The sequence below is a fragment of the Pseudorasbora parva genome, chromosome 22 (genome assembly GCF_024679245.1).
Source record: "Pseudorasbora parva isolate DD20220531a chromosome 22, ASM2467924v1, whole genome shotgun sequence".
Taxonomy (NCBI): Eukaryota; Metazoa; Chordata; class Actinopteri; order Cypriniformes; family Gobionidae; genus Pseudorasbora; species Pseudorasbora parva.
Genome location: NC_090193.1, coordinates 41,148,834 through 41,176,333, shown reverse-complemented (window position 1 = coordinate 41,176,333; position 27,500 = coordinate 41,148,834). Strand labels below are relative to the sequence as shown.

Below are 27,500 nucleotides of genomic sequence, written 5' to 3'. Positions count from 1 at the left end.
ACCCGGGACCGTTACGGGGTGTGTGTGAGCGCACATATTACGGTATTTCGCTGGCAGTGTGAATGGACCAAATCTAGCGGCCCGGGAACAAATGCCGGGTCGCATTATCCGTGTGTTTGCCGGAATCGCAGTGATTATTTTTTCCCAAAACAAGACAATAATATGTGCTTGTCAAGTAAATATTTTTCTTTTTAAGAATTGTTAGACATTTTGACGAGAAACAAGACACAAATGCTAAGTCAGAAATGCATTTTTTGCAGTGTACTGTATTTTTGACTTTTTAATGTAGTTCTGACCTGCTCGTCCGTGTTGGTGAAGTCCAGATCCATCCGGTTATTGAGCTCCGGCTCCGGGCTGTAAGCCGGCGGTCTCTCGGGGCGTCTGGTGCTCTGACTGGGGGTCACTTCCGGTGCCCGTCTGTAGTTGGGCCGGCTGCGCAGGAAGTCTGGCAGCATGTGACCCCTCGGCAGGCCCCCGATGGGTCCACTGGTTCCACTGGTGCCGCTCTCGAACCCGTTCCTGCGGAGCTGAATGCGGTGGCCGTGGATCTGCGGTGCGGACGGGCCTTGGCTGACCCGGTGCAGGGCGATCTCGTGCCCACGCTGGCGGGGTGAGATGGGGGCCGGAGCGTTAGAGATTAGGTTGGAGGTCTGAGGTGAAGAAGGCTGATTTAGGTTGGAGGTCTGAGGTGAAGAAGGCTGATTTGATTCTTGGTATCGTGGGACGTGACCCTGGTTGGGTCGGTCTGGACTGCAAATGACTCCCAGATCTTCAGCATGAGTACAGTCGCTCACACCCCAGCCGTTAGAGCGGCAGTCCGACAGCGAGCTCTCGGTGCCAGAACACCAGACGTTATCCAGCCAGATCGGACCTGAAGAGACCGAGCCATAAAAACACTGACATCAGGAGATTATCTAATGATGAATAATGCCTGGTTCAGACTACTCAATATTTTTGTGTGTTACGATAGTCACTGCACGGCAAAAAAAAATGCTTTTCTTACTCAGTATTTTTGTCTTGTTTCTAGTCCAAACATCTAAACATTCTTACATTAAGGAACATTTACTAGACAAGTACAAATAATTGTCTTGTTTTGGGGAAAATAACTCAAAATGAAGAGAGTTTCTGCTTAAAATAAGATAAATAATCTGCCAATGGGGTGAGAAAAATAATCTTAATTCAAACAGAAAACAAGATTATTTTCCTCACCCCATTGGCAGATTATTTATCTTATTTTAAGCAAAAACTCTCTTCATTTGGAGTTATTTTCCCCAAAACAAGACAATTACTTTTGCTTGTCTAGTACATACTTCTTGTTTTAAGAATTTTTAGATGTTTGGACTGGAAACAAGACAAAAATACTGAGTAAGAAGAGCATTTTTTGCAGTGTAAAGACATGCTAAATTAGAGACGATAAAACTGAGTGGGTCCAATATCAAGGGTTGTAAAAAGTGGGTGGGTCTTGTCACACACACACACACACACACACACACACACACACACACACACACATACACACACAATGGCTCCGACTCCCATGAGTCTGAACCAGGCATAATGAATCATTCACAATAAGAGCAGAAATAAAATTAACCGGAATTAAAAACTCTTACCGCGACCCTCGCCGAACTTTGCGCTGTGAGCCCAGGTGAGTCCTCGAGAAAAGCCCAGTTCGCGACACACCACATTGGCCAGATTGATGTTGACCTCGTCGTCACACACGGTGCCCCATTCGCCGTTATAAAACACTTCCAATCGACCTTCGAACTTGCTCCGGCCGCCCACCAGACGCACCGGGAATGCCGGGTCGGAGAGCGAGAGCGGAGCCACGAGACTCAGGAGGAGAAGCTGGAAGATCATCTCTGATCGCTGCGGATGAGGACGCATTACACAGAGCTGGACAACACACAACTCCATTACTTCAGTAAAAGTAAAAGTACTGCTGGTCAAATATTACTCCGTTACAGGTGAACGTTGTACAAACTGATTTTTACTGGAGTAAAAGTACAGAAGTATTTGTTTTCAGAAGTACTTCAGTATCAAAAGTAAATGTCCTTCTTTATGTCGCCGCATTATTGTATTATAGTTGTCTAAATGCACATTATGCCATCATGGTTTAAGCCAGTCAGTGACGCTCCATCTGACACACTAGCAGACGACTAACTTAAACTCATTTAAATACTTGTAGAAAAGTTACAAAGCTGCTGTCACTTTAAGGCCGAATGCACGGATCCAATACACTGATACACATCTGATATTCTCACACTGTTCACCTTCACTGAAGACAGAATCAACTTTGTTTATGTGAATCCTCCACTAAATGAGCATTTGGACATCCGTCTTCTTCCATTTTGCTCTAAACTATAAATCAGTGTTTAATAAATGCTGTGAAATCATTGAACTTCACGAGACTCTACAAGAGTGATTCCTGAAAGGCTTTCTGCAAAAACCCAAACACCTTTTAAAGAAGAAAAAAATCATCACTGACTTTCAAAGCTGCGACAGAAACGACTTTCCACTTCGAGATGACAAAACGATGAACTTATATAGTGATGGCCAAAACAAAGCTTTGAACCGTTATGATTCAGTGAATCGATTCATGATTCGAACCGTTATGAGTCAGTGAATCGATTCATGATTCGAATCGCCAAAGTCTCGTGATTTCAATAGTTTGACTCGCGATCCGAATCATGAATCGATTCACTGACTCATAACGCTTCGAATCATGAATCGATTCACTGACTCATAACGGTTCGAATCATGAATTGATTCACTGACTCATAACGGTTCTGAGCTTTGTTCTGAAATGGCCATCGCTATATAAGTCGTTATTTAGTGTTTTTCCCGCACTAACTCTATTCTGGCCTCTTCATCAATGATTGTCGAGCCGCTGTAGTGAGATGGGCTTTGTAACGACGTCTTTAGTGCCTTTATGGGTCTTGAGAGAGGAAATGACATTGGTGTCAATGAAGGCCTTTCTGAGCCATCGGATTTCAACACTAATATCTTCATCTGTGTGTGAAGATGAGCGGAGGTCTGACGGCTGGCCAACCACAGGAGGAATTAATCACAGAGTTTACATTACGGGCTGAAATAGCGCTTTAAAGTCATACGTTTCAAAAAAAAAAAAAAAATTCTCAAGTAAAGTACAGATACTCAAAAAGTGTACTTAAGTAAAGTACTCAAGTAAATACTCTTAGTTACTGTCCAGCTCAGGCCTTCCACTTCAGATTAACTCCAGCTGATCAAACCACAGCAAGATCAAATTAACCGGCGTTCAAGCAGATGTGAAGGATGGAGCTAGAGCCGCTTCCAACACTGAAAAATGACTTTCTTCCTCTGTGTGTTTGTCTTGTTCTCCAGCACAAATATCTAAACATCATTTAATCAAGATACATTTACCGGAGAAGCAAGATGACTTGTTTACTGAAAAATGAAGCATGTTTAAATATCTGCCCAATGGGGTCAGAAGCAATCAAAGGTTTTCCCTTTGAAATATGATTATTTTTCTGATCCTGTTGGCAGATATCACACACTTTCTCACATGGTTTAAATGCAGAAATACTGAGGAAGAACGTCACTTAATATCTGAAATCACGGTGTGTGTGTGTGTGTGTGTGTGTGTGTGCGTGTGTGTGTCAGTGGTCTGCGAAGCCGTCATCGTCACATTTACAGCTGCATGTGTGTTGTGTGTTTGTGTGTTATATCAGCTACCAAAAACACAACCACAGGCGTATAAACCACACACACATTCCACTGAAACACTTAAAATTCACTGCGCTGTAAACATTTTTTTGCTGGTTTAACTTAAAAAAGTAAGTAACCTGGTTGCCTTAAAATTCGAGTTTATTAAAAATATAAGTTGATATAATGAAGGAAATTTGTTTAATAAATAGAAACTCAAAATATTGTATCTGAAACATAAAAAAATCGATAAATCAGGAAAATAGCACAATTTGGCTGCGTCATCACAAATAAAACACACATTTACCCAATATGCTTACAAAATCTTTATAATATTTGAATAAAGGTTGTCGATTCTCAAAAAATGTTCATTGTATTAACTAAAGAAATTTATTTCGATGAACTCAAAATGTTAAGGCACCCAGGTGATCGAGTCTTCAGTCTTCATTTCCCCGATATGGGTTTTGTCCATCTGTTGAGTTAATGGACTTTATAGTTTGATCCCCAACATTCTTCAAATGATCTTCCTTTGTGTTCAGCAGAAAGTTAACAGGTTTGGAAAGGCAGTGAATGATCATTACTGTCAGAACTGCGATTCTGATGCACAAACATTAACCATGCCATAAATCCAATAAAAACTGAGAAAGATGAGAGAGAACTTCACTACAGTCTCTGATTATTAGAGGAAGGAGAGATTTCCACTCACCTGTCAGAACAGCCGTGTGAGAAGAAGAGAGCAGAAGAACGACTGAGAGTGTGTGAGACGGAGAGAGAGAGTTAAACCTCTGACCACAGCTGCTTCTCTCTCTCTCTCTCTCTCTCTCTCTCTCTCTCTCTCTCTCTCTCTCTCTCTCTCTCTCTCTCTCTCACTTTCTCTTTTTTTCTTCTGGTTTATGTAAAGTCAAGTGATTTTTTTTCTCTCAGCGAATTGTTTCATAAAGTGCACTCTTAAAGAGACACACTCACTCTGAATCTTACCTCCACTCCACATGCAGCATCTTTTCAGAATTTTTTTTCATGTATTTTTTAACATTGCTTTTCGGTTTTTATTTGAATTATGATGTGATTTGATCTTGAATTATGATATGCTTTATCTTTTTGTCTTTATTATATGTTTGATGATGTTCAGCACTTTGATAGGTTCTACCTTGTTTAAAGCGCTTTTTAAATAAAGTAACTTGAACTTGAATTAATTCTCACATATTTTTCACTTTCTGAAGACGCTCGCAGAGATAAAAAGGCGGTTGCTAGGGTATTCTGGGTGGTTGCTAAGGCACACCATTGTACAGTCATGGGGCTCTTTTGCAAGTTTTCCAGGTGCAAGCACCACTCACATTTTCTTCAGGAAATGTACATTCACAGAGATGCAAATGTGCAGGACTTTTGGGAAACACTTGGGAAAGCTCATAAGATAACCAGCAACCATTGCAGACATGCATCCCAGCGAACAGGGAACGTTGTGCCAAGGTTCCCTCAAGGATATGAACAAACATTCTTCCAGTAACGGTTCTTTAAAGTTATGATCATAATCATAATGTTCTGAAAACATTTGAACAAAAAAAAGTATTTTAACCCCATCCTTTTGAAAATAGACACGAAAATGCACTGACCAAACGTCTATTTCTGTAATTCAAGAATGCATTGGAATATAAACCTCAGTTTGGTCTTGTTTTAAAGAAAGCGAAAATGAAAGCAATTCAAAATATGAACGTATTTACGAAATTAAACTTACAAATATGAAAGTATGAAGTTTAAATTAGCTATGAATGAAAAATACTGTATTAAATATTTTTTATTTTATATAAAATATATATTTTACAAAAAATGTTTACTTTAAAATTACTATAAAATCAAAGCCATATGTTGTGTTCCCAATTTGAAGTTGATATCACAAAAATTGAAGTCCCCATGAGATTTGGTTTAGGGCACTGTACCAAAAATAGCCACCGGGTGTCGTCCACATTCCATTGATCGTTTTTTTAAATGCATTCTCCTGTAAATTTGTGTCCAAATATCACTTCCATCACAAAACAGTCACCAAATATGGAACCTTGAGACTCTGACCTTTCTGGCGATATGTGTCAAGATTAGAAAAGATTTTGATTATAAAGTAGTTCAAATATATTTTGTAAATGAAAAATGACACCGCCCACTAGGGGGAGGAGCCTGCTAGAAGAAAGTCAAGTACCGTTTCCATGGTAACACAACGTCCGAATTCAAAACGGTTTTCACAGGATGAATTTTGAGTTCGTAAGCTTTCGAATAATCCCTAATTTATGATGATTACTAAAATATAGGATACGGAAAAAAGGCCATCAAACAAAGAGCGCAGAGCGGCCCACCTGTGGGACATTTCCGTTGGACGTTCATCTAACGTTGCAAAAACATTCAAAAGTAACGCTCCCATAATGTTTGAAGAATGTAATGTTACCTTAACATTGGTACTTAAAGGATTAGTTCACTTTTAAATAAACATTTTCTGATAATTTCCTCACCCTCATCTCATCAAGATGTCCATCTCTTTCTTTCTTCAGTGGAAAAGAAATGAAGGTTTTGATGGAATTTTTTTTTAGGATTTTTCTCCATATAATGGACTTCAATGGGCCTCAAACGGCTCAGGGGCCAAATGACAGTTTCAGTGACGCTTCAGAGGGCTTTAAACGGCAGCAGACGATGAATCTTATCTAGACAAACGATCGCCATTTAGACAAAAAATAAAAGAGTTTAAGTTTTATAAGCACAAATGCTGGCCTTGCTCTGTTCTGTGATGGGGTGACGAAATTACAGTGGTGGAATGTAACGAAGTACAAATACTTCGTTACTTTACTTAAGTACATTTTTCACGTATCTGTACTTACTTAAGTAGAATCAATAGTGCATAATTAATACATTTTGCAGCAAATATTTTACTTTCTACTCCACTACATTTCTACAACGTTTTCGTCCCATTTTCTGACAGGTTCAGGGCTGGAGATTAAGGTTTGTTTGGATAATTAATGGATAATAATAGGCTAATGTATGAACTGATGGTTGCACTGTTGACAATCGGAAATGGGAAATGGAGACAAACCAACGCCGCTCGTACAGAGAAACTCAGTAACATACTGCAGTAAATATTCAAAATGTGAAGGTGTTTATATCTGATAACGTATACTACAGGTAAAAAACATCACATGACACGACCAAGAGTGTGTTTTCCTGAATACCATCACGACTGAAAATGTGACACTGATTTCCTGACAGCTCCATAAACAATTAATTCAAACTAGTCACTTCATTTTAGATGCAATATAAACTGCTTTTGTTCTATTACAGCAGCGAAAATATTTCCAAGATCAGACCATATTTCCACATCAGAACCACAGCGCATCTCACAGCAAGTGTGTTACTGAATGATTCAGTGTTTGAATGAATCGGTTGAGTCAAAGATTCAATGACCTGTTTCGTAAACGACTGCCTCATTCCTGAACGAACCGACTCAATGACTAACTCATTCGTTTCTTATTTGTATTAAAAATATATATTTAAAACAACATCATAACATTATTTAATGCAGTTGTAATTTGTCAGTGTAAATTATTTAATTTAACAAACCTATAGCGCTATTCAAATTTAATTTATTGATCAAATTTAGATTAATCCTCATAAATATGAAGATGTAAATACATCAAAGCTGATGAAAATGTTGTTCTGGATATTGATATTTAACTCTGCAGATCGTCCTGATATTGCGAGTCAGAATGTAAACTGGGCAACAGATGAGACGCACAATTAGCCGACATTAACCCAAAACTAACTTAAGTAAAACACCACAGCCCATACTGTTTTCTTCTTTTTAATTATTAGAATATAAACATTAAGAGAATACATTGTTATACAAGTACTTTTGCTTTTAATACCTAAAGTACATATCAAGTACTTTTTTACTTGTACTGAAGTAGGGTTGTCGTTGTAGGACTTCTACTTTTACTAAAGTAAATATGGCTCTGGTTATTTGTACTTTAACTCAAGTACTGAGATTCAGTCCTTCCTCCACCACTGCCAAATTATCAGCAAAAGTTGATTTAAAAGTGATCTAATCCTTTAAGTACTTAAACACAGGATGTTTTGAACATTCAGAAATAATGTTTTCATAACATTATCAAAAAGTTCTTAGAACTTATTTTTTGTGTCTGGGACAGCGACTCCCTGTAAACCCCTCAGAACGGGATCTATGATCTATGTTTTGAGTTTATTCTGCTCTGAATCTCAGTGTGTTTGTGCTGTGATTGAACACTGGCACGCGTCCACACCCAAAATGAGCACGCATTCTCTCCAGCAAAGAGCAAATGCACACGGATCCCGTCCTACATCAAACCCTTTCATAACGGCACGTGATGCATGATAGTCAAAGCAGACTGACATCCCAATCCAAACTCCATGACTCATTTATAAGAGCCAAGAAAAGTCACCGCAGACGAGGGGTCTTAAAAGTGATGCAGACTATTAATAAAGCCACAGACGCAATAACCAGCCTTTCTTCTTTAAGTCATTTGTATAAGTAGCACTTAAAATGAATGATTGTTCCATTTGATGTCTTGAACACTGCAAAAATGCTTTTCTTACTTAGTAATTAGGGCCCAAGCCCTGAAAGGGCGCAGAGCCCTATTGTTCTTCTAAGGATTATTATTATTAGGGCCCAAGCCCTGAAAGGGCGCAGAGCCCTATTGTTCTTCTAAGGATTATTATTATTATTATTATTATTATTATTATTATTTTAACCCGACTATTTGGGCATTTTGGGGGCCCTTCCCATGCTCGAAAACTCTTGAAACTTTGCACACGCATCAGAATGCGCGGCCATCAGGGCCGGGCTGAGGCTGGGACCCGGGCGTGGCAGGGGGGCTCGACAGCGCCCCCTAAAGTGGGGTCTGAAAACGGGGTCTATAAATGAAACACACTTTCACGTACACATATGAAACTCGGTACACATATAGAGTTCATCGGGCCGAACAACTTTCGTGCTCTAAGTTATGTGTCAGCCCAACAGGATAGCCCTGCTGGTTATTCTCTATATCACACTGTGTTTTTTTTTTTTTTTTTTTTTCAACACTTATACTCTCCCTTAAATGACCAGTAGAGGGCAATATTGTATAAGTTTTCAAGCAAAAAAACCTTACCTCTGTGTGTGTGTGTGAATGGTTTTCTAGCCTGGTGGGGACTTAAACCTGAATGCACACAGACTCATGGGGACTTCCCAATGGGTACAAAAGCTTATAAATTAGACAGAATGAGTTCTTTTGAAAAGGTGAAAATGCAGAAAGTTGTGTGATGGGTAGGTTTAGGGGTAGGAGCAGTGTAGGAGGACAGAATATATGGTTTGTACAGCATAAAAACCATTACATCTATGGTGAGTCCCCAGAAAAAGATAGTGAACCAGACATGAGTGTGTGTGTGTGTGTGTGTGTGTGTGTGTGTGTGTGTGTGTGTGTGTGAGGGGCAGGGGCAGGGGTGGGGGGGTGAAGGGGGGTGTTGTGGATGGGGGGATGGGCTGAGCTGATTTGAGTTGCCTGCAGCATACTTCAGCATTACTACTGTGTGTGTGTGTGTGTGTGTGTGTGTGTGTGTTGTTCTAGCCTGGTGGGGACTTCAACCTGAATGCACACAGACTCATGGGGACACGTGTCACTGTAGGGGCCTAAATTGAGGTCCCAATGGGTATAAAAGCTTATAAATCATACAGAATGAGTTCTTTTGAAAATGTAAAAATGCAGAAAGTTTTGTGAAATGGGTAGGTTTAGGGGTAGGGGCAGGAGGACAGAATATATGGTTTGTACAGCATAAAAACCATTACGTCTATGAGTCCCCAGAAAGATAGTGAACCAGACATGAGTGTGTGTGTGTGTGTGTGTGTGTGTGTGTGTGCGGGCGTGTGCGCTAAAAAGATTACCTCTCAATGCTGTGCTTTGGCCTGCATTAAATGATAAAACATATTATTCTGGGTTTGAATAAAAAAATAAATGTATAAAACCAGTTTATTTGTAGGGCATTGACAATATTGTTTTATATAATTAGTTAAATAATTGTGTTAATACAAATAATTATTAAACATATAAATATTTAAAAAAAATTACTAACAAAGGAAAAAACACATTTAATTGTCTTTTTCAACAAAAAGTAATTGGTGTGTGTAACTTAAAAATGAGAAGATTAATGTTTAAGGACAAAAATGATAACCAATGAGCTACCGGTATATAGAATAACCAGAAGTTGGGAGTGTAGCCTTATTTAGTAACCAGGTGGGATATGTCCTAGGGAACACTGTTTTGAAGATAAAACTATTGTTGTTATTGCAAAACAGTGTTTTCAGACAGTGAAATAAAAACAATGATCTCTCACTGTTTAGATTTTGTGTCTGTCATTCCCCCTCCCCCCTCCCTCTCCCTCTCTTAGGATCACTATGTGTGTGTGTGTGTGTGTGTGTGTGTGTGTGTGTGTGTGTGTGTGTGTGTGTGTGTGTGTGTGTGTGTGTGTGTGTGTGTGTGTGTGTGGAGGGGGTCTCTCTCACTCTGTGTGTGTGTCACCTTTTCTCTTGTGTTTTCATAATTTAACCCTTTCATATCATAGGCTATCACAAATATATATCACTTTATTGTGAAAAATAAGTAAAAAACAAAAACATATATTATATCTTTAATTAAATACTGGTCTTCTGAACTTACAAAATTTTGAGCTGCAAAAAAATTTATTTGCACATAATTGAAAGTGATGTCCCAATACTTTTAATTGTTTTCTATAACATGGGCTTTAAAGAAGGTCATGTGCTGTGTTTGCAAAGATCACGTATGACACCTCTTTAAACTAATTATTTAATGATAAAATAATTCCATAAATTTTATGCACACATATTACTCTTACCTGACACTGATATTAAAATCATTGTTGCGGTCTCTGTGATTTGGCTTAATTTATTTTTAAGAGAAGTGTAAGGATAATACAACTTCAGCATTTGGACAGTATTCTGCACTCATTTGAAATTGACATTTGACATCATCTGACATAAAATTAATGAATAAAATGTAATTGATCTCATAGATGTGACTGTTGTGGTTCCTGGTCGTAGCAGCACCAGTTGCTGCAGTTAATGAGGTGAATTCAAATGACTTTGACATAGTCCCTTTATTTATGTTTTCCCATATTAAATGCCTATTGGCCTGCTGTGCACAGTTAAGCTGATGCCACCGGGGTGGCGGTGCCACCGGCTTGGGCCCGTCATCGCTGCTCGCAGCTTTAATTTATTATTATTTTTTTTACCGACTATTTGGGCATTTTTGGGGCCTTTCCCATGCTCGAAAACTCTTGAAACTTTGCACACGCATCAGAATGCGCGGCCATCAGGGCCGGGCTGAGGCTGGGACCCGGGCGTGGCAGGGGGGCTCGACAGCGCCCCCTAAAGTGGGCTCTGAAAACAGGGTCTATAAATCAAACACACTTGCACGTACATATATGAAACTCGGTACACATATAGAGCTCATCGGGCCGAACAACTTTCGTGCTCTAACTTATGCGTCAGCCCAACAGGAAGTGAGCTATTATGGGTTGTTCGGAAAACGCATGCTCTGGAATTTGCGATACTCCTCCTAGAAAATTGACCCGATCAGCACCAAACTCGGTCAGCATGAAGTCAAGACACTGAGGATGCCAAATTGCGAGCAACTTTTTGATATCTCAAACGGTTAGGCCGTGGCGAAGAGACGAATTTATGGCGAGAAAAAGGAAACAGGAAGTGAGTTATAACTTTTGCATACATTAATTCATTTTGATGAAACTTCAGCTGTGTGTTCGTTGTAAGAGGACGATCACATGGATATGACTTTTGTGAGACAAAGTTATAGCGCCACCAACTGGCAGCAGGAAGTGTGTCCCTTTCAAAATTGCTTTAAATCCCCATCTTATTTTCACCCGATTTACTTCAAACTTCATCAGTATTATGTCAAAACATGGCAGATATAGACATATGAATGGATTCCTGATTCTAGAAAAACTGTTGTCATGGCAACGTGTCAAAGTCTAATAATCTTTTTTGGTGTTTTTGAGACTCTTCACATGCTTGAAATTGCATGAAACTCAACACACACATCAGACATGCTGTCCAGAAGATGCAAGCAAAGATTCAGAAACGGGCGTGGTAGAAGGGCTCAGTAGCGCCATCTTTTGTCCAAAGCGGGGGGGTTAGTTTTATCTACATTCACAAAACTCGGGATATATATTGTACATTTCGAGCCGGACAACTTTCTAATTTACAGTCATTAGCTCTGACCAACAGGAAGTCAGATAATTTGGTTGGAAGATAACAAGAAGTCGAAAGCGAGCTCTGAGTTTTTACCTTCTCCTCAAAAGCGATTCATTCAATCTCCTCCAAACTCGGACAACATGAAGTAAATATACAGAAGATGCTAAAATGCGAACGGTTATTGGATATCTCAAAAGGTGTTCCCTTAGTAAAAGCCTAAAAAAGACAAAGTAAGCACACAAGTGCCTGGTTCATAAATAAGGCTATACTCCCACCTGCTGGTTATTCTATATAATCACAGTTTTGTTTTTTGTTTTTTTTTCAACACTTATGCTCTCACTTAAATGACCAGTAGAGGGCAATATTGTATAAGTTTTCAAGCAAAAAACCTTGCCTCTGTGTGTGTGTGAGAATGCTTTTCTAGCCTGCTGGGGACTTAAACCTGAATGCACACAGACTCATGGGGACTTCCCAATGGGTACAAAAGCTTATAAATCAGACAGAATGAGTTCTTTTGAAAAGGTGAAAATGCAGAAAGTTTTGTGTGATGGGTAGGTTTAGGGGTAGGAGCAGTGTAGGAGGACAGAATATGGTTTGTACAGCATAAAAATGGGTGGATGGGCTGAACTGATAAGAGTTGCCTGCTGGATACTTTAGCATTACTAGTGTGTGTGTGTGTGTGTGTGTGTGTGTGTGTGTGTGTGTGTGTGTGTGTGTGTGTGTGTGTGTGTTCTTTTTTCTAGCCTGGTGGGGACTTCAACCTGAATGCACACAGACTCATGGGGACACGTGTCACTGATTTCTACAGTGTGTGTGTGTGTGGGGGGGGGGGGGGAGTGGATGGGCTGAACTGATAAGAGTTGCCTGCAGCATACTTTAGCATTACTTGTGTGTGTGTGTGTGTGTGTGTGTGTGTGTGTGTGTGTGTGTGTGTGTGTGTGTTCTTTTTTCTAGCCTGGTGGGGACTTCAACCTGAATGCACACAGACTCATAGGGACACGTGTCACTGATTTCTAGAGTGTGTGTGTGTGTGTGTGTGTGTGTGTGTGTGTGTGTGTGAGCCACTCTTCTGTCTAAAACAATTACCTCTCAATGCTGTGCTTTGGCCTGCATTAAAGGATTAAACATATTATTCTGGGTTTGAATAAAAAAAATAAATGTATAAAACCAGTTTATTTGTAGGTCATTGACAATATTGTTTTATATAATTAGTTCCCCCCCCCCTCAGGATCACTGTGTGTGTGTGTGTGTGTGTGTGTGTGTGTGTGTGTGTGTGTGTGTGTGTGTGTGTGTGTGTGTGTGTGTGTGTGTGTGTGTGTGTGTGTGTGTGTGTGAAGGGGGTCTCTCTCACTCTGTGTGTCACCTTGTCTCTTGTTTTTTTAATAATTTAACCCTTTCATATCATAGGCTATCACAAATATCTATCACTTTATTGTGAAAAATAATAAAAAAAACAATAAAAACACCTCTTTAAACTAATTATTTATTGATAGAATTCAAATGGATTAAAAAAATTAATTTCACATGATTTTATAAAAGTGGCTGTTTATTATAAACTTCCATAAATTTTATGCACACATATTACTCTTCCCTGACACTGATATTAAAATCATTGTTGCGGTCTCTGTGATTTGGCTTAATTTATTTTTAAGAGAAGTGTAAGGATAATACAACATCAGCATTTGGACAGTATTCTGCACTCATTTTGAAATTGACATTTGACATCATCTGACATAAAATTAATGAATAAAATGTAATTGATCTCATAGATGTGACTGTTGTGGTTCCTGGTCATAGCAGCACCAGTTGCTGCAGTTAATGAGGTGAATTCAAATGACTTTGACATAGTCCCTTTATTTATTTTTCCCATATTAAATGCCTATTGGCCTACTGCGCACAGTTAAGTTGATGCCACCGGGGTGGCGGTGCCACCGGCTTGGGCCCGTCATCGCTGCTCGCAGCTTTAATTTTGTATTGTTTCCAGTCCAAATATCTAAAAATTCTTAAATTAAGCAGCATTTATTAGAAAAGCAAAAGTTATTGTCTGGTTGTGGGAGAAAATCACAAAAAATGGTGGGTTGTTGTGGCGCCCTCTAGTGGCGAGTGCAGACCTGTGTGTTTTTAATGTGACTGGTTTACAGTGACGAGACTGCCCATTTTAACAGCACTCAAAAAATGATCCAGGCCCTTCATAGATGACACATATAAATTATGTTTACTTTACTTAACTAAAAAATGTTGTGTCGGAATTAGATTTATTTGTGTTCGATCAGCCTAATATATTAAAAACTGAAGTTTACTTAAATAATTTGCGTTAAAACTACATGAAATATTTTTTGTGTTTTTCAATAAAGGGAAAGATGTTATTAGTTTATGTTAGTGTTTAATGTTCAGTTATGCTAGACATTGAGGAGTTTCTGTAATTGTGTGGTTACTGTTATGCAGAAGAGTGTGTGTGTGTTTAGGCTGTGGGCACTATCGGATGGAATTCCTGCTCTCAATTAAATATTTTTGGTTTGTCCAATGAGTTAATTTTGCATTTATTTTTTTTAAATATGCTTGTTGTTATTTAAATTTTTTAAAGGCAAATTAAATTGATAACAGTGTTCACCTTACATAATAAACTTTTATCTATTATATTTTTGCTTTATATTTTTACTTTTATCTGTTAAATTTAACATAACATCATTAAGTAAACGGCACATATAAATATTATGTAACAGTGACAAATTTAAATGGTTTGTTTTTACTCAAAGAAATTGTGCCAACTTTAGAATTTCTTTTGTTCATATAATCCAATTGTTATTTGTAAAAATTGCTCTAATAATTGTGTGCAACCACTTACCACATATTTTTTAAGTAAATTCAACAAGTCAATTTTTGAGTGAGCCTGTGACTGTACTGTAAAAAAAATATTGTTGGTTTTACTTAAAAAATTAAGAAACCTGGTTGTCTTAAAAGTTTTAGTTTATTGAAATTTTAAATTTGAGTTGATGCAATGAAGGAAATTAGTTTAATAAATAGAACATCTAAATATTATTGTATCTGAACCACATAATTTTTTAATAAATCATGAAAATAGCTCAAGTTGGCTGCGTCATCACAAATAAAACACGCACGCATAAAGATTGTCGATTCTCAAAAATGTTCATTGAATTAATTAAAAAAAAATGTTTCAATGAACTCAGGTAACTTATTTTTTGAATATTTTGTACAGTGTGTAAATGCCCCCCAAGACATGAGCAGAACCCAATTAATGCATTATCTAAAGCTGTTGGAAAGACAACGAAAAGATCAGGGCACAATTAAATAAAAACTACCAGCCATCAAAGTTTAAATTCTCTACGACTTACGGTTTAGTCCAACCGATCAGTTTTATGGGAGAATGCTGATCCTTGGACAGTTTAACCATTTTAGTTTCAGCACTATGCTCTTGAAGCCCTAATCAACAAGCAACACGTTATGACCTTAATTTCACAATAGTTTCAGTCTTAACGGAGAGTACTGATCACAGTATATTAGATTAGAAGAATCGGTCCAATAAAGAGAAACCAAATTAGGTCCAATTCATGTCTTTATTTGTGATTAAATTAATCAGGCTTAGAAACATAAACAAGTGTTTGGCGAAACAGAGATACAGTACATATTTGATTACAGCACTTGTCATATATTAAACCATAATATCAGTTTATTTCTGCTTGAGAATCAGGTCGGTGTTCATCAACATTTTAAGCACTGGCCACTGGTTCTGAGTGGTTTCTTTCAGGTCTGATCTGAGGAATTATTCCTGTCTGGAGCACAAACCCACATTCAAGTGTTGATTAATAAAAGAATGCAAGAAGTTAGAATAAAATGGTGATTTTGTTTAAAGGCAAATGATTGTTTCTTTCTTTTGATATATTGCATTTTTCAGATATTCATACAACACAATATTCAGTGGGCCACAAATGTTTAGTGAAAATGATCACAAAGGCTAGCACCTTTTTTTTTAAAAACGCTAGCAGGAAAAGAGTTAAAATCATTTTTAGATGGAAAACAGCATTTTGGTAATTCTTTACTGGCAGGTCTTTATGAGTTCATGATAATTTAGAGAAACACATTAAATATTCTGCATGTCTATAAACATTTTAAAATGAAATAGAAACCTCGGTGATGGCATCTCATCCTTTAGAACTTCCTGTCGGATGTTTCCAAGATGATTATACCGCAGATCCAGCTCTCTCAGACATGAAGGATTGGCTTTCAAAGACGACACCAAATCATGAACTCCTTCCATTTTTGAAGTTTCACAAACTAATTTCGGGAGAAGCACGTGCAAACAATTAAATCTAATTAAACACAGGTGGAGCAGGCTCAGATAATTAACCCAATTGGAACACAAGAGGAGCACATTAAACTAATCAGTTAATCAATGATAGGAGGTGTATATAGACAGCCGATTTACCTTCCTGTCATTGACAGTTTCTCAGCATCCCACCACCACCCCTTCTCCGCACTTACTTAAATCAACTGCTATAAATATCAAATAAATCACAATTGGAATCTAGTTCTAAACTATCCATGTCGGGGGGGGGGGGGGGGGGGGGATACTCTGGGTTCGGGCAAATTCTCCGAGCCCGGAGCCCTCCCCGGACAGCACGCCAAATACGCATAATCTTTACTCTATTTAATTGATGTAAGTGTGAACTCGTGAAGACAGCCTAAAAGTCTATAAAGCAAAAAGAGTTCATTCATCATAATTTTCATTTTAGTCAGTTTGTCTTGTCGATTTTAAATCATTCAAATGCAAGACAATGCAAAAGATAAGTCTCTCAACCGAACTGAGTTATTTCGTATCTTCTTATGCTTGAACGAACAAATGCCTATCTAGGTGACGATCCTCATAAACACACTTCATTATGTCTTAAGTGAATCCATACAGTCGAGACAGAAAATGCTTGTCTATACTAGATCCATGTATGAGTTCTTAAAGTGCACGCAAGCCTGCTGTTCGTTTATTTGATCTGCTCATTATTTGTTTGTTCTTACTTTATTACTGACTGTTCACATGTCTTTAATAATGTTTGAACTTTAAAATAGTTAGGCTAGTAGTTTTTGCTGTGGTATTGAAATTGGAATCGAGAATTGTAAAATGTCCCTGGTATCTTAATATTTTGATGGCACAACCAAGTTTACATTGTAAAAAACAAATAAATTAATAGTTAATTTCACTTATATGGTGGGGCCAAATTATAATGTGAACCACTAAACAAATCCCTGGTTAGTTTGACTTACTTCAGAACTTCAAGATGACATTCTGCGCTCCTCAGTCCAGATGAGAGAAGCTTCACTCCTGAATCTCCCAGAGGATTGTCGCTGAGGTCCAGCTCTCTTAGATTCGTGTTTTCTCCTAAAAGCACATCCCTGATCAGCTCCATGTCCTGACTCTGGAGGTCATTGTGGCTGAGGTTTAGGATCTGAATCTGGCAATTGGGATCACAGAGCGCAGTGGAAATCTGGACCAGCGCGGAGCGTCCCAGAGCATTGTGGCTCAGATCAAGATGAGTTAGGAGAGAGTTTGGTGACTTCAGGTAACCCGTCAGGTTCTCACAGTGCTGCTCTGTAAACCTGCTTCCTTTGAGCCTGTCAGCATTCAAACTTACATTCAGCTTTGACCAAGAAAATTATACAATACATTACACAGACATTTACAGCATCGTAATACTTACAGAACCCGTTTAAAGCACATGATGGCTGGGGAGAATCTCTGAAACCCTTCCAAAGTGATGTTGTATTTCCTGAGGTCAAACATACACTGCAAAAATGCTCTTCTTACTCAGTATTTTTGTCTTGTTTCTAGTCTAAATATCTAACAATTCTTACTTTAAGAAACATTTACTAGACAAGCAAAACTAATTGTCTTGTTTTGGGGAAAAAATAACTCAAAAGAGTTTTTGCTTAAAATAAGATAAATAATCTGCCAATGGGGTGAGAAAAATAATCTTAATTCAAACAGAAAACAAGATTATTTTTCTCACCCCATTGGCAGATTATTTATCTTATTTTAAGCAAAAACTCTTTTGAGTTATTTCTTCCCAAAACAAGACAATTACTTTTTACTTGTCTAGTAAATGTTTCTTAATTTAAGAATTTTTTGATATTTCGACTGGAAACAAGACAAAAATACTAAGTAAGAAAAGCATTTTTTGCAGTGCATCGTGCTTCATATCTGACATCCTAAACTGGAAAGCCAGAAGTGTGCACTGGAACAGTGTGAGAGGCTCTCCGTGAGCGTTCGAGATCTCGCATCTCCTGCAAAATTGAAGTGTCCTTGAGCTCAACGAGGCAACGGACAAGACTAATGCATCTCTCAGGGGACACATCTTTCCTCTTCAAAGACTTAATGTATGTGGTCACCTTTTTGTGACAGTCTGAACTACTCTCCTAAAATGGAGGCAGGAGTCCTTTGAGTAAACATCTGCTGGAATCACAAGAAACCCCAAAGAGAAAACAGATGAAAAGATCCAAGTGTCCATTTTCACTTTTCAAGGCCACATCATCCTTATCTTGGAGAAAATCACACAAATTAGACTTCTGCCTCTTTTTAGCTGTCATTAATTTCAGGGAGTCTGGATCTCCTGATAGAAATGTGTGAAATGCAAACAAGGCTGCAAAGAATTCCTGGACACTGAGATGGACAAATGTGAAAAGTTTTGTCTTGTAAATTCCAAATTTGTTCTCTGTGACACAGGTAATGACACCAGGATATTGATGTGCTTCATCAACAGTGATATTGGAGATGGTTGAGGAGATTCCCCCTTCCATATGTAAAGCGCTTTGAGTGTCTAAAAAAAGAGCTATATAAATGTAACAAATTATTATTATTATTATTATTATTATTATATTTGACTTCATCAAGTCTTCTTCGCTCAACATGATATTCGGTTCCTTCAGCTGCCAGTTTCAGAATCAGTTCAGAATATCTATGTACCTAATATGACTAAAGACCTGTAATGTTGCCAGAATTATAATCATAAACTGTGTGTTTGTCGGACAGAGGAGAACTGGCACACCTAAAAAAAAAGTTGGGGACACCTACATTTCTACTATATTACTGATCTGCCCACATTGGCACTATATGATAATAGAAATGAGCTGATAACATCCCTGTTTTCTCCAGAATCAAATTCTGTTGCAATATTTTCTTGTTAACACTGTGAAGCTGCTTTAAAACAGTCGGCATTGTAAAAGCGTGATATAAATAAAGGTGACTTGATTAGATTTTTTTATTTATTTTAATTTAGAGTTGCTTTCTGTAACATGGAAAACACTGTACATTTGGATGCCAACATGAAATAAAAGTAAAGTATATGTCATGCTGATAAGCTATAGTGCAGTGATTTATGTGAATAAAAGGACCTTGTGGTGAATATAAGAGCATGTCTCCATGAGAGCAGTGTGTTTCTGCAGTTTGCTTTTCTGAAGCGCCACCTGCTGGACAGAGACGGGAATGATTCTCACACACACACACAGTGTGTGTTTCAGCTCTAGAGAGAGATTGGCAAAGCTTCTGTTCTCTCTCCTCATCTGGATTCTTTCGCTCCTCCGCTCAGTCTATAAGTCTCCAATGTCCCAGAATTCCCAGTGGTTTCATCAGGACCAGCGCACCAGAATCCTGTCGCCGTCCTCCACCGAATAAAACTGCAGCGGCTTCAGATCGTTGTCAATCTCAATCTCTCTACCAGCCAACTATAGGACAGATTTCACACAAAATACAAATCAAAATATTCAGACACCTTGGAAATACTTTACTAACATTTTACTACAAGGCTAGCATTTGTCCTGCAGGAAGGGTAAGAGTGAGTTAGGCAAACCCAATTCCAAAAAAGTGGGTCACTGTACAAATTGTGAATAAAAACAGAATGTAATGATGTGGAAGTTTCAAATTTAAATATTTTATTCCGAATATAACATAGATGACATATCAAATGTTTAAAATGAGAAAATGTATAATTTTAAGGGAAAAATAAGTTGCTTTTAAATTTCATGGCATCAACACATCTCAGTAAAGTTGTGCCGTGGCCATATTTCCCCCTGTGTGTCATCCCCTCTTCTGTTTATATCAGTCTGCAAACGTCTGGGGACTGAGGAGACGAGCTGCTCAAGTTTAGGAATAGGAATGTTGTCCCATTCTTGTCTAATACAGGCTTCTAGCTGCTCAACTGTCTTAGGTCTTCTTTATCGCATCTTCCTCTTTATGATGCGCCAAATGTTTTCTAATGGTGAAAGATCTGGACTGCAGGCTGGCCATTTCAGTGCCGGATCCTTCTTCTACTTGATGCAGTATGTGGTCTGGCATTGTCATGTTGGAGAATGCAAGGTCTTCCCTGAAGGAGACGCCGTCTGGATGGAGCAGATGTTGCTCTAGAACTTGGATAGACCTTTCAGCATTGATGGCCTTTCCAGATGTGTAAGCTGCCCATGCCACACACACTCATGAACCCCAGACCATCAGAGATCAGCTTCTGAACTGAGCGCTGAGAACAGCTTGGGTTGTCCTTGTCCTCTTTAGTCCGGATGGCGTCCCAGTTTTCCAAAAAGAGCTTCAAATTTTGATTGGTCTGACCCCAGAACAGTTTTCCACTTTGCCACAGTCCATTTTAAACGAGTCTTGGCCCAGAGCAAACGCCTGCGCTTCTGGATCATGTTTAGATATGGCTTCTTCTTTGACCTGTAGAGTTTTAGCCGGTGACGGCGAATGGCGCGGTGGATTGTGTTCACCAATGTTTTCTGGAAGTATTCCTGAGCCCATGTTGTGATGTCCATTACAGTATCATTCCTGTGTGTGATGCAGTGCCGTCTAAGGGCTGAAGATCACGGCCATCAGTTTGGTTTTGACCCTTGACCCTTACACACAGAGATTGTTCCAGATTCTCTGAACCTTTGGATGATATTATGCGCTGTACATGATGATAACTTCAAACTCTGTGCAGTGTCTCTCTGAGAAACTCCTTTCTGATATTGCTCCACTATTGTTCGCCGCAGCATTGGGGGAATTGGTGATCCTCTGCCCATCTTGCCTTCTGAGAGACACTGCCACTCTGAGAGGCTCTTTTTATACCCAATCATGTTGCCAATTGACCTAATAAGCTGCACATTGGTCCTCCAGCTGTTCCTCATATGTACATTTAACTTTTCCAGCCTCTTATTGCGACCTGTCCCAACTTTTTTGGAATGTGTAGCTCTCATGAAATCCAAAATAAGCCAATATTTGACAATTTAAAATGTTTCACTTTCAGCATTTGATATGTTATCTATGTTCTATTGTGAATAAAAAATAAGTTTATGAGATTTGTAAATTATTGCATTCTTTTTTTATTCACAATTTGTACAGTGTACAGTTTTTAGAATCGGGTTTGTAGTTAGGGTCAGAGTGAGTTAGGGTCAGGGTTAGAGAGAGTTAGGGTCAGGGTTAGAGTGAGTTAGGGTCAGAGTGAGTTAGGGTCAGGGTTAGAGAGAGTTAGGGTCAGGGTTAGAGAGAGTTAGGGTCAGGGTTGGTTAGGGTCAGGGTTGGAGTGAGTTAGGGTCAGAGTTAGAGAGAGTTAGGGTCAGGGTTAGAGAGAGTTAGGGTCAGGGTTAGAGAGAGTTAGGGTCAGGGTTAGAGAGAGTTAGGGTCAGGGTTAGAGAGAGTTAGGGTCAGGGTTAGAGAGAGTTAGGGTCAGGGTTAGAGAGAGTTAGGGTCAGGGTTAGAGAGAGTTAGGGTCAGGGTTAGAGAGAGTTAGGGTCAGGGTTAGAGTGAGTTAGGGTCAGAGTGAGTTAGGGTCAGGGTTAAAGAGAGTTAGGGTCAGGGTTAGAGAGAGTTAGGGTCAGGGTTGGTTAGGGTCAGGGTTGGAGTGAGTTAGGGTCAGAGTTACAGAGAGTTAGGGACAGAGTGAGTTAGGGTCAGGGTTAAAGAGAGTTAGGGTCAGGGTTGGTTAGGGTCAGGGTTAGAGTGAGTTAGAGTTAGAGAGAGTTAGGGTCAGAGTGAGTTAGGGTTAGAGAGAGTTAGGGTCAGGGTTAGAGAGAGTTAGGGTCAGGGTTAGAGAGAGTTAGGGTCAGGGTTGGTTAGGGTCAGGGTTAGAGTGAGTTAGGGTCAGAGTTAGAGAGAGTTAGGGTCAGAGTGAGTTAGGGTCAGGGTTAGAGAGAGTTAGGGTCAGGGTTAGAGAGAGTTAGGGTCAGGGTTGGTTAGGGTCAGGGTTAGAGTTAGTTAGGGTCAGGGTTAGAGTGAGTTAGGGTCAGGGTTAGTTAGGGTCAGGGTTAGAGAGAGTTAGGGTCAGGGTTAGTTAGGGTCAGGGTTAGAGAGAGTTAGGGTCAGAGTTAGTTAGGGTCAGGGTTAGAGAGAGTTAGGGTCAGGGTTAGTTAGGGTCAGGGTTAGAGTGAGTTAGGGTAAGGGTTAGAGTGAGTTAGGGTCAGGGTTAGAGAGAGTTAGGGTCAGGGTTAGAGTGAGTTAGGGTCAGAGTGAGTTAGGGTCAGGGTTAGAGAGAGTTAGGGTCAGGGTTAGAGAGAGTTAGGGTCAGGGTTGGTTAGGGTCAGGGTTGGAGTGAGTTAGGGTCAGAGTTAGAGAGAGTTAGGGTCAGGGTTAGAGAGAGTTAGGGTCAGGGTTAGAGAGAGTTAGGGTCAGGGTTAGAGAGAGTTAGGGTCAGGGTTAGAGAGAGTTAGGGTCAGGGTTAGAGAGAGTTAGGGTCAGGGTTAGAGAGAGTTAGGGTCAGGGTTAGAGAGAGTTAGGGTCAGGGTTAGAGAGAGTTAGGGTCAGGGTTAGAGTGAGTTAGGGTCAGAGTGAGTTAGGGTCAGGGTTAAAGAGAGTTAGGGTCAGGGTTAGAGAGAGTTAGGGTCAGGGTTGGTTAGGGTCAGGGTTGGAGTGAGTTAGGGTCAGAGTTACAGAGAGTTAGGGACAGAGTGAGTTAGGGTCAGGGTTAAAGAGAGTTAGGGTCAGGGTTGGTTAGGGTCAGGGTTAGAGTGAGTTAGAGTTAGAGAGAGTTAGGGTCAGAGTGAGTTAGGGTTAGAGAGAGTTAGGGTCAGGGTTAGAGAGAGTTAGGGTCAGGGTTAGAGAGAGTTAGGGTCAGGGTTGGTTAGGGTCAGGGTTAGAGTGAGTTAGGGTCAGAGTTAGAGAGAGTTAGGGTCAGAGTGAGTTAGGGTCAGGGTTAGAGAGAGTTAGGGTCAGGGTTAGAGAGAGTTAGGGTCAGGGTTGGTTAGGGTCAGGGTTAGAGTTAGTTAGGGTCAGGGTTAGAGTGAGTTAGGGTCAGGGTTAGTTAGGGTCAGGGTTAGAGAGAGTTAGGGTCAGGGTTAGTTAGGGTCAGGGTTAGAGAGAGTTAGGGTCAGAGTTAGTTAGGGTCAGGGTTAGAGAGAGTTAGGGTCAGGGTTAGTTAGGGTCAGGGTTAGAGTGAGTTAGGGTAAGGGTTAGAGTGAGTTAGGGTCAGGGTTAGTTGTGGTGGGGGTTAGTTAGGGTCAGAGTGAGTTAGGGTCAGAGTGAGTTAGGGACAACAGTTGCTCAGGGTCAGAGTTGGTCAGGGTTAGAGAGAGTTAGGGTCAGGGTTAATTAGGGTCAGGGTTAGAGTGAGTAAGGGTCAGGGTTAGTTGTGGTGGGGGTTAGTTAGGGTCAGAGTGAGTTAGGGTCAGAGTTAGTTAGGGTCAGGGTTAGAGAGAGTTAGGGTCAGGGTTAGTTAGGGTCAGGGTTAGAATGAGTTAGGGTCAGGGTTAGTTGTGGTGGGGGTTAGTTAGGGTCAGAGTGAGTTAGGGTCAGAGTGAGTTAGGGACAACAGTTGCTCAGGGTCAGAGTTAGTTAGGGTCAGAGTTAGTCAGGGTCAGAGTTAGTTAGGGACAGCAGTTGCTCAGGGTTAGGGCCAGAGTTAGTTAGGGTCAGAGTTAGTCAGGGCCAGAGTTAGTTAGGGTCAGAGTTAGTTAGGGACAGCAGTTGCTCAGGGTCAGGGTCAGAGTTAGTTAGGGACAGCAGTTGCTCAGGGTCAGGGTCAGAGTTAGTTAGGGTCAGAGTTAGTTAGCGACAGTAGTTGCTCAGGGTCAGAGTGAGTTAGGGTCAGAGTTAGTTAGGGTCAGGGTTAGTTGTGGTCAGAGTGAGTTAGGGTCAGAGTGAGTTAGGGTCAGAGTTAGTTAGGGTCAGGGTTAGTTGTGGTCAGAGTGAGTTAGGGTCAGAGTTAGTCAGGGTCAGAGTTAGTTAGGGTCAGGGTCAGGGTTAGTTGTGGTCAGAGTGAGTTAGGGTCAGAGTGAGTTAGGGTCAGAGTTAGTTAGGGTCAGGGTTAGTTGTGGTCAGAGTGAGTTAGGGTCAGAGTTAGTCAGGGTCAGAGTTAGTTAGGGTCAGGGTTAGTTAGGGTCAGGGTTAGTTGTGGTCAGAGTGAGTTAGGGTCAGAGTGAGTTAGGGTCAGAGTGAGTTAGGGTCAGAGTTAGTTAGGGTCAGGGTTAGTTGTGGTCAGAGTGAGTTAGGGTCAGAGTGAGTTAGGGTCAGAGTTAGTTAGGGTCAGGGTTAGTTGTGGTCAGAGTGAGTTAGGGTCAGAGTTAGTCAGGGTCAGAGTTAGTTAGGGTCAGGGTTAGTTGTGGTCAGAGTGAGTTAGGGTCAGAGTGAGTTAGGGTCAGAGTTAGTTAGGGTCAGGGTTAGTTGTGGTCAGAGTGAGTTAGGGTCAGAGTTAGTCAGGGTCAGAGTTAGTTAGATACAGCAGTTGCTCGGGGTCAGGGTCAGAGTTAGTTAGATACAGCAGTTGCTTAGGGTCAGGGTCAGAGTGAGTTAGGGTCAGAGTAAGTTAGGGTCAGATCAGGGTTAGTGATTGACCTTTGAGCAGGTGTAGCTGAGCTTCAGCTCGACTCCAGGCAGTTTGAGCAGCCGGTGCAGGAGCCCCTTCACTTTCTGGACGATCATGGACTCTGAAACAGCAGAGAAACCCTTCAGGCGTGTGTCTCGCATGTGCCGTCAGTGCCGTCTGCACGCTCTTACCTGGCAGCTTCTTCTCGATGGGCTTCCTGTCCGAATCCTCCGGGCAAACGAAGGTCACGGCTGAAACCAAAGCAGACACACTGATGTTCATGTGCTGGCTGCGTGTGATGGCCTGTATTGATATGATGTGGCAGAATCATACTTAATAACTGATTTTTCAGAGCAAAGGGTTTCTGTTCTCTCAGCTCGCCCTCGTCTGGAGCGCCGTACTCTAAACATAAACAAACACACACACACACAACACACACACACACACACACACACACACACACACACACACACACACACACACACACACACACACACACACACACACACACACACACACACACACACACACACACAATCAGCGGGATTATCTCATCACTAAAAGCAAAGCACAGTGATCAAAATGCATGATGATTAATATGCAATAGAAACTCCATTGAGTCAAATGATTTTAAACAATAACTAATAAACCATTAAAATCAGATCTACTGTGAATGACGAGGTCGTTAATCGATGGTACTGGTTTCTGTTGAATCTCATTATTTAAACTTATATTTAAAACAATCGTGTTTAACAGCGGAATTGGTAAAAAACTACATTACCCATGATGCTGTGCAGACAATTCTAAACATGGCAAAAGATCTCTAAAGCTCCGCCAACTCCCATGAAGTACGATCAAACGGAAATAACTGATATATATATATATATATATATATATATATATATTTGCAAAACTCTTAAAATATGTTGTTTTTATATCTAACGAACATTTTTTTAAATAGGTAGTTTTATATTTATCAGTCGTTTTTTTAATTTGATTATGTCATTTGCAATGGTTCACAGGATTCTTCTAACCCTGTAACTGATAGGTTCATGGATAATAAAGCTTTAACAAACACTTTTAAAATCCCTGTGAGAGAAATTAATGCAAAAAATACTTCCAGAACCAGCGCTTAATAAAGGGCGTGGGGACAAGGGAACCAATCAGATACATCTGTGGGCGGAGCTTCCCAGCTCAATGAGAGTTTACATACATCACCCACTGAATCAGGGTTATCATCGTTAACTTAAACTAAAAACACACTTCATTTCCATTACATAGGCGTTAAAAAATAAAATACACTCAACTAAAGGATTATTAGGAACACCTGTTCAATTTCTCATTAATGCAATTATCTAATCAGCCAATCACATGGCAGTTCTTCAGTGCATTTAGGGGTGTGGTCCTGGTCAAGACGATCTCCTGAACTCCAAACTGAATGTCAGAATGGGAAAGAAAGGTGATTTAAGCCGTTTTGAGCGTGGCATGGTTTTTGGTGCCAGACGGGCCGGTCTGAGTATTTCACAATCTGCTCAGTTACTGGGATTTACACACACAACCATTTCTAGGGTTTACAGAGAATGGTGTGAAAGGGAAGAGCATCCAGTGTGCAGCAGTCCTGTGGGAGAAAATGCCTTGTTGATGCTCGAGGTCAGAGGAGAATGGGCCGACTGATTCAAGCTGATAGAAGAGCAACTTTGACTGAAATAACCACTCGTTACAACCGAGGTATGCAGCAAAGCATTTGTGAAGCCACAACACACACAACCTTGAGGCGGATGGGCTACAGCAGCAGAAGACCCCACCGGGGACCACTCATCTCCACTACACATAGGAAAAAGAGGCGACAATCTGCACAAGCTCACCAAAATTGGCCAGTTGAAGACTGGAGAAATGTTGCCTGGTCTGATGAGTCTCGATTTCTGCTGAGACATTCAGATGGTAGAGTCAGAATTTGGCGTAAACAGAATGAGAACATGGATCCATCATGCCTTGTTCCCACTGTGCAGGCTGGTGGTGGTGGTGTAATGGTGTGGGGGATGTTTTCTTGGCACACTTTAGGCCCCTTAGTGCCAATTGGGCATCGTTTAAATGCCACGGCCTACCTGAGCATTGTTTCTGACCATGGCCATCCCTTTATGACCACCATGTGCCCATCCTCTGATGGCTACTTCCAGCAGGATAATGCACCATGTCACAAAGCTCAAATCATTTCAGATTGGTTTCTTGAACATGCCAATGAGTTGACTGAACTAAAATGGCCGCCACAGTCCCCAGATCTCAGCCCAATAGAGCATCTTTGGGATGTGGTGGAACGGGAGCTTCGTGCCCTGGATGTGCATCCCACAAATCTCCATCAACTGCAAGATGCTCTCCTATCAATATGGGTCAACAATGCTTTCAGCAGCTTGTTGATCAATGCCACGTAGAGTTAAGGCAGTTCTGAAGGCGAAAGGGTCAAACACAGCATTAGTGTGTGCTCCTAATAATCCTTTAGGGGAGTGTGTGTGTTCCTAATAATCCTTTAGGGGAGTGTATAAAGAGTGACAGATGAGACCAAACGCTGTAGTGTAATGTGAAGGAAGACTGACTGTGTATGAGCGTGAGGAATCGCGGGTGATCCGTCAGGAAGTCTGTGTTTGGCCGGTTCTGGTCCGGGTCTCTGTGACCTCCGGCCATTAGCCATGCTGATCCAAACATCTTACAGTAATCAAGCTCCGCCCCCCTCCGCTCGTCACACTCCACCTGACAAAAATCAAATATTATACTTAACATGC

General features: G+C 40.4%; 3 protein-coding genes across 4 annotated transcripts in view; all 3 read right to left on the bottom strand.

Annotated features, from left to right (window-relative positions):
* The window catches only part of LOC137057905 (lysyl oxidase homolog 4), a 37,378-nt gene extending 32,866 nt beyond the window's left edge, over nt 1-4,512 (bottom strand). The window contains exons 1-3 of one of the 2 annotated variants that reach the window (XM_067431010.1): nt 4,391-4,512; nt 1,614-1,869; nt 297-871 (exon numbers count right to left, since the gene is read on the bottom strand). In XM_067431010.1, coding sequence (XP_067287111.1) covers nt 297-871; nt 1,614-1,860 — 822 coding nt within the window. In that variant the 5' untranslated portion in view covers nt 1,861-1,869; nt 4,391-4,512. Of the gene's footprint in view, nt 1-296; nt 872-1,613; nt 1,897-4,390 lie in introns of both variants that reach the window. The other variant, XM_067431009.1, reaches the window with a different exon arrangement.
* A 12,601-nt stretch (nt 4,513-17,113) lies between these two features.
* Nucleotides 17,114-17,747, bottom strand: LOC137058330 (ribonuclease inhibitor). The gene is made up of 2 exons (XM_067431573.1): nt 17,665-17,747; nt 17,114-17,578 (listed from the first exon to the last, which is right to left on the bottom strand). Exons 1-2 carry the CDS (start codon nt 17,745-17,747, stop codon nt 17,227-17,229), a joined length of 435 nt encoding a protein of 144 aa, XP_067287674.1. The 3' UTR covers nt 17,114-17,226.
* Nucleotides 17,748-19,223: 1,476 nt separating this feature from the next.
* tbce (tubulin folding cofactor E) overlaps nt 19,224-27,500 on the bottom strand; it is a 17,539-nt gene continuing 9,262 nt past the window's right edge. Inside the window, exons 12-16 of the mRNA XM_067431663.1 lie at nt 27,315-27,468; nt 25,057-25,125; nt 24,915-24,974; nt 24,753-24,844; nt 19,224-19,684 (exon numbers count right to left, since the gene is read on the bottom strand). Of these exons, the coding sequence (XP_067287764.1) occupies nt 19,589-19,684; nt 24,753-24,844; nt 24,915-24,974; nt 25,057-25,125; nt 27,315-27,468 (471 nt within the window). The 3' untranslated portion in view covers nt 19,224-19,588. The remainder of the gene's footprint in view (nt 19,685-24,752; nt 24,845-24,914; nt 24,975-25,056; nt 25,126-27,314; nt 27,469-27,500) is intronic.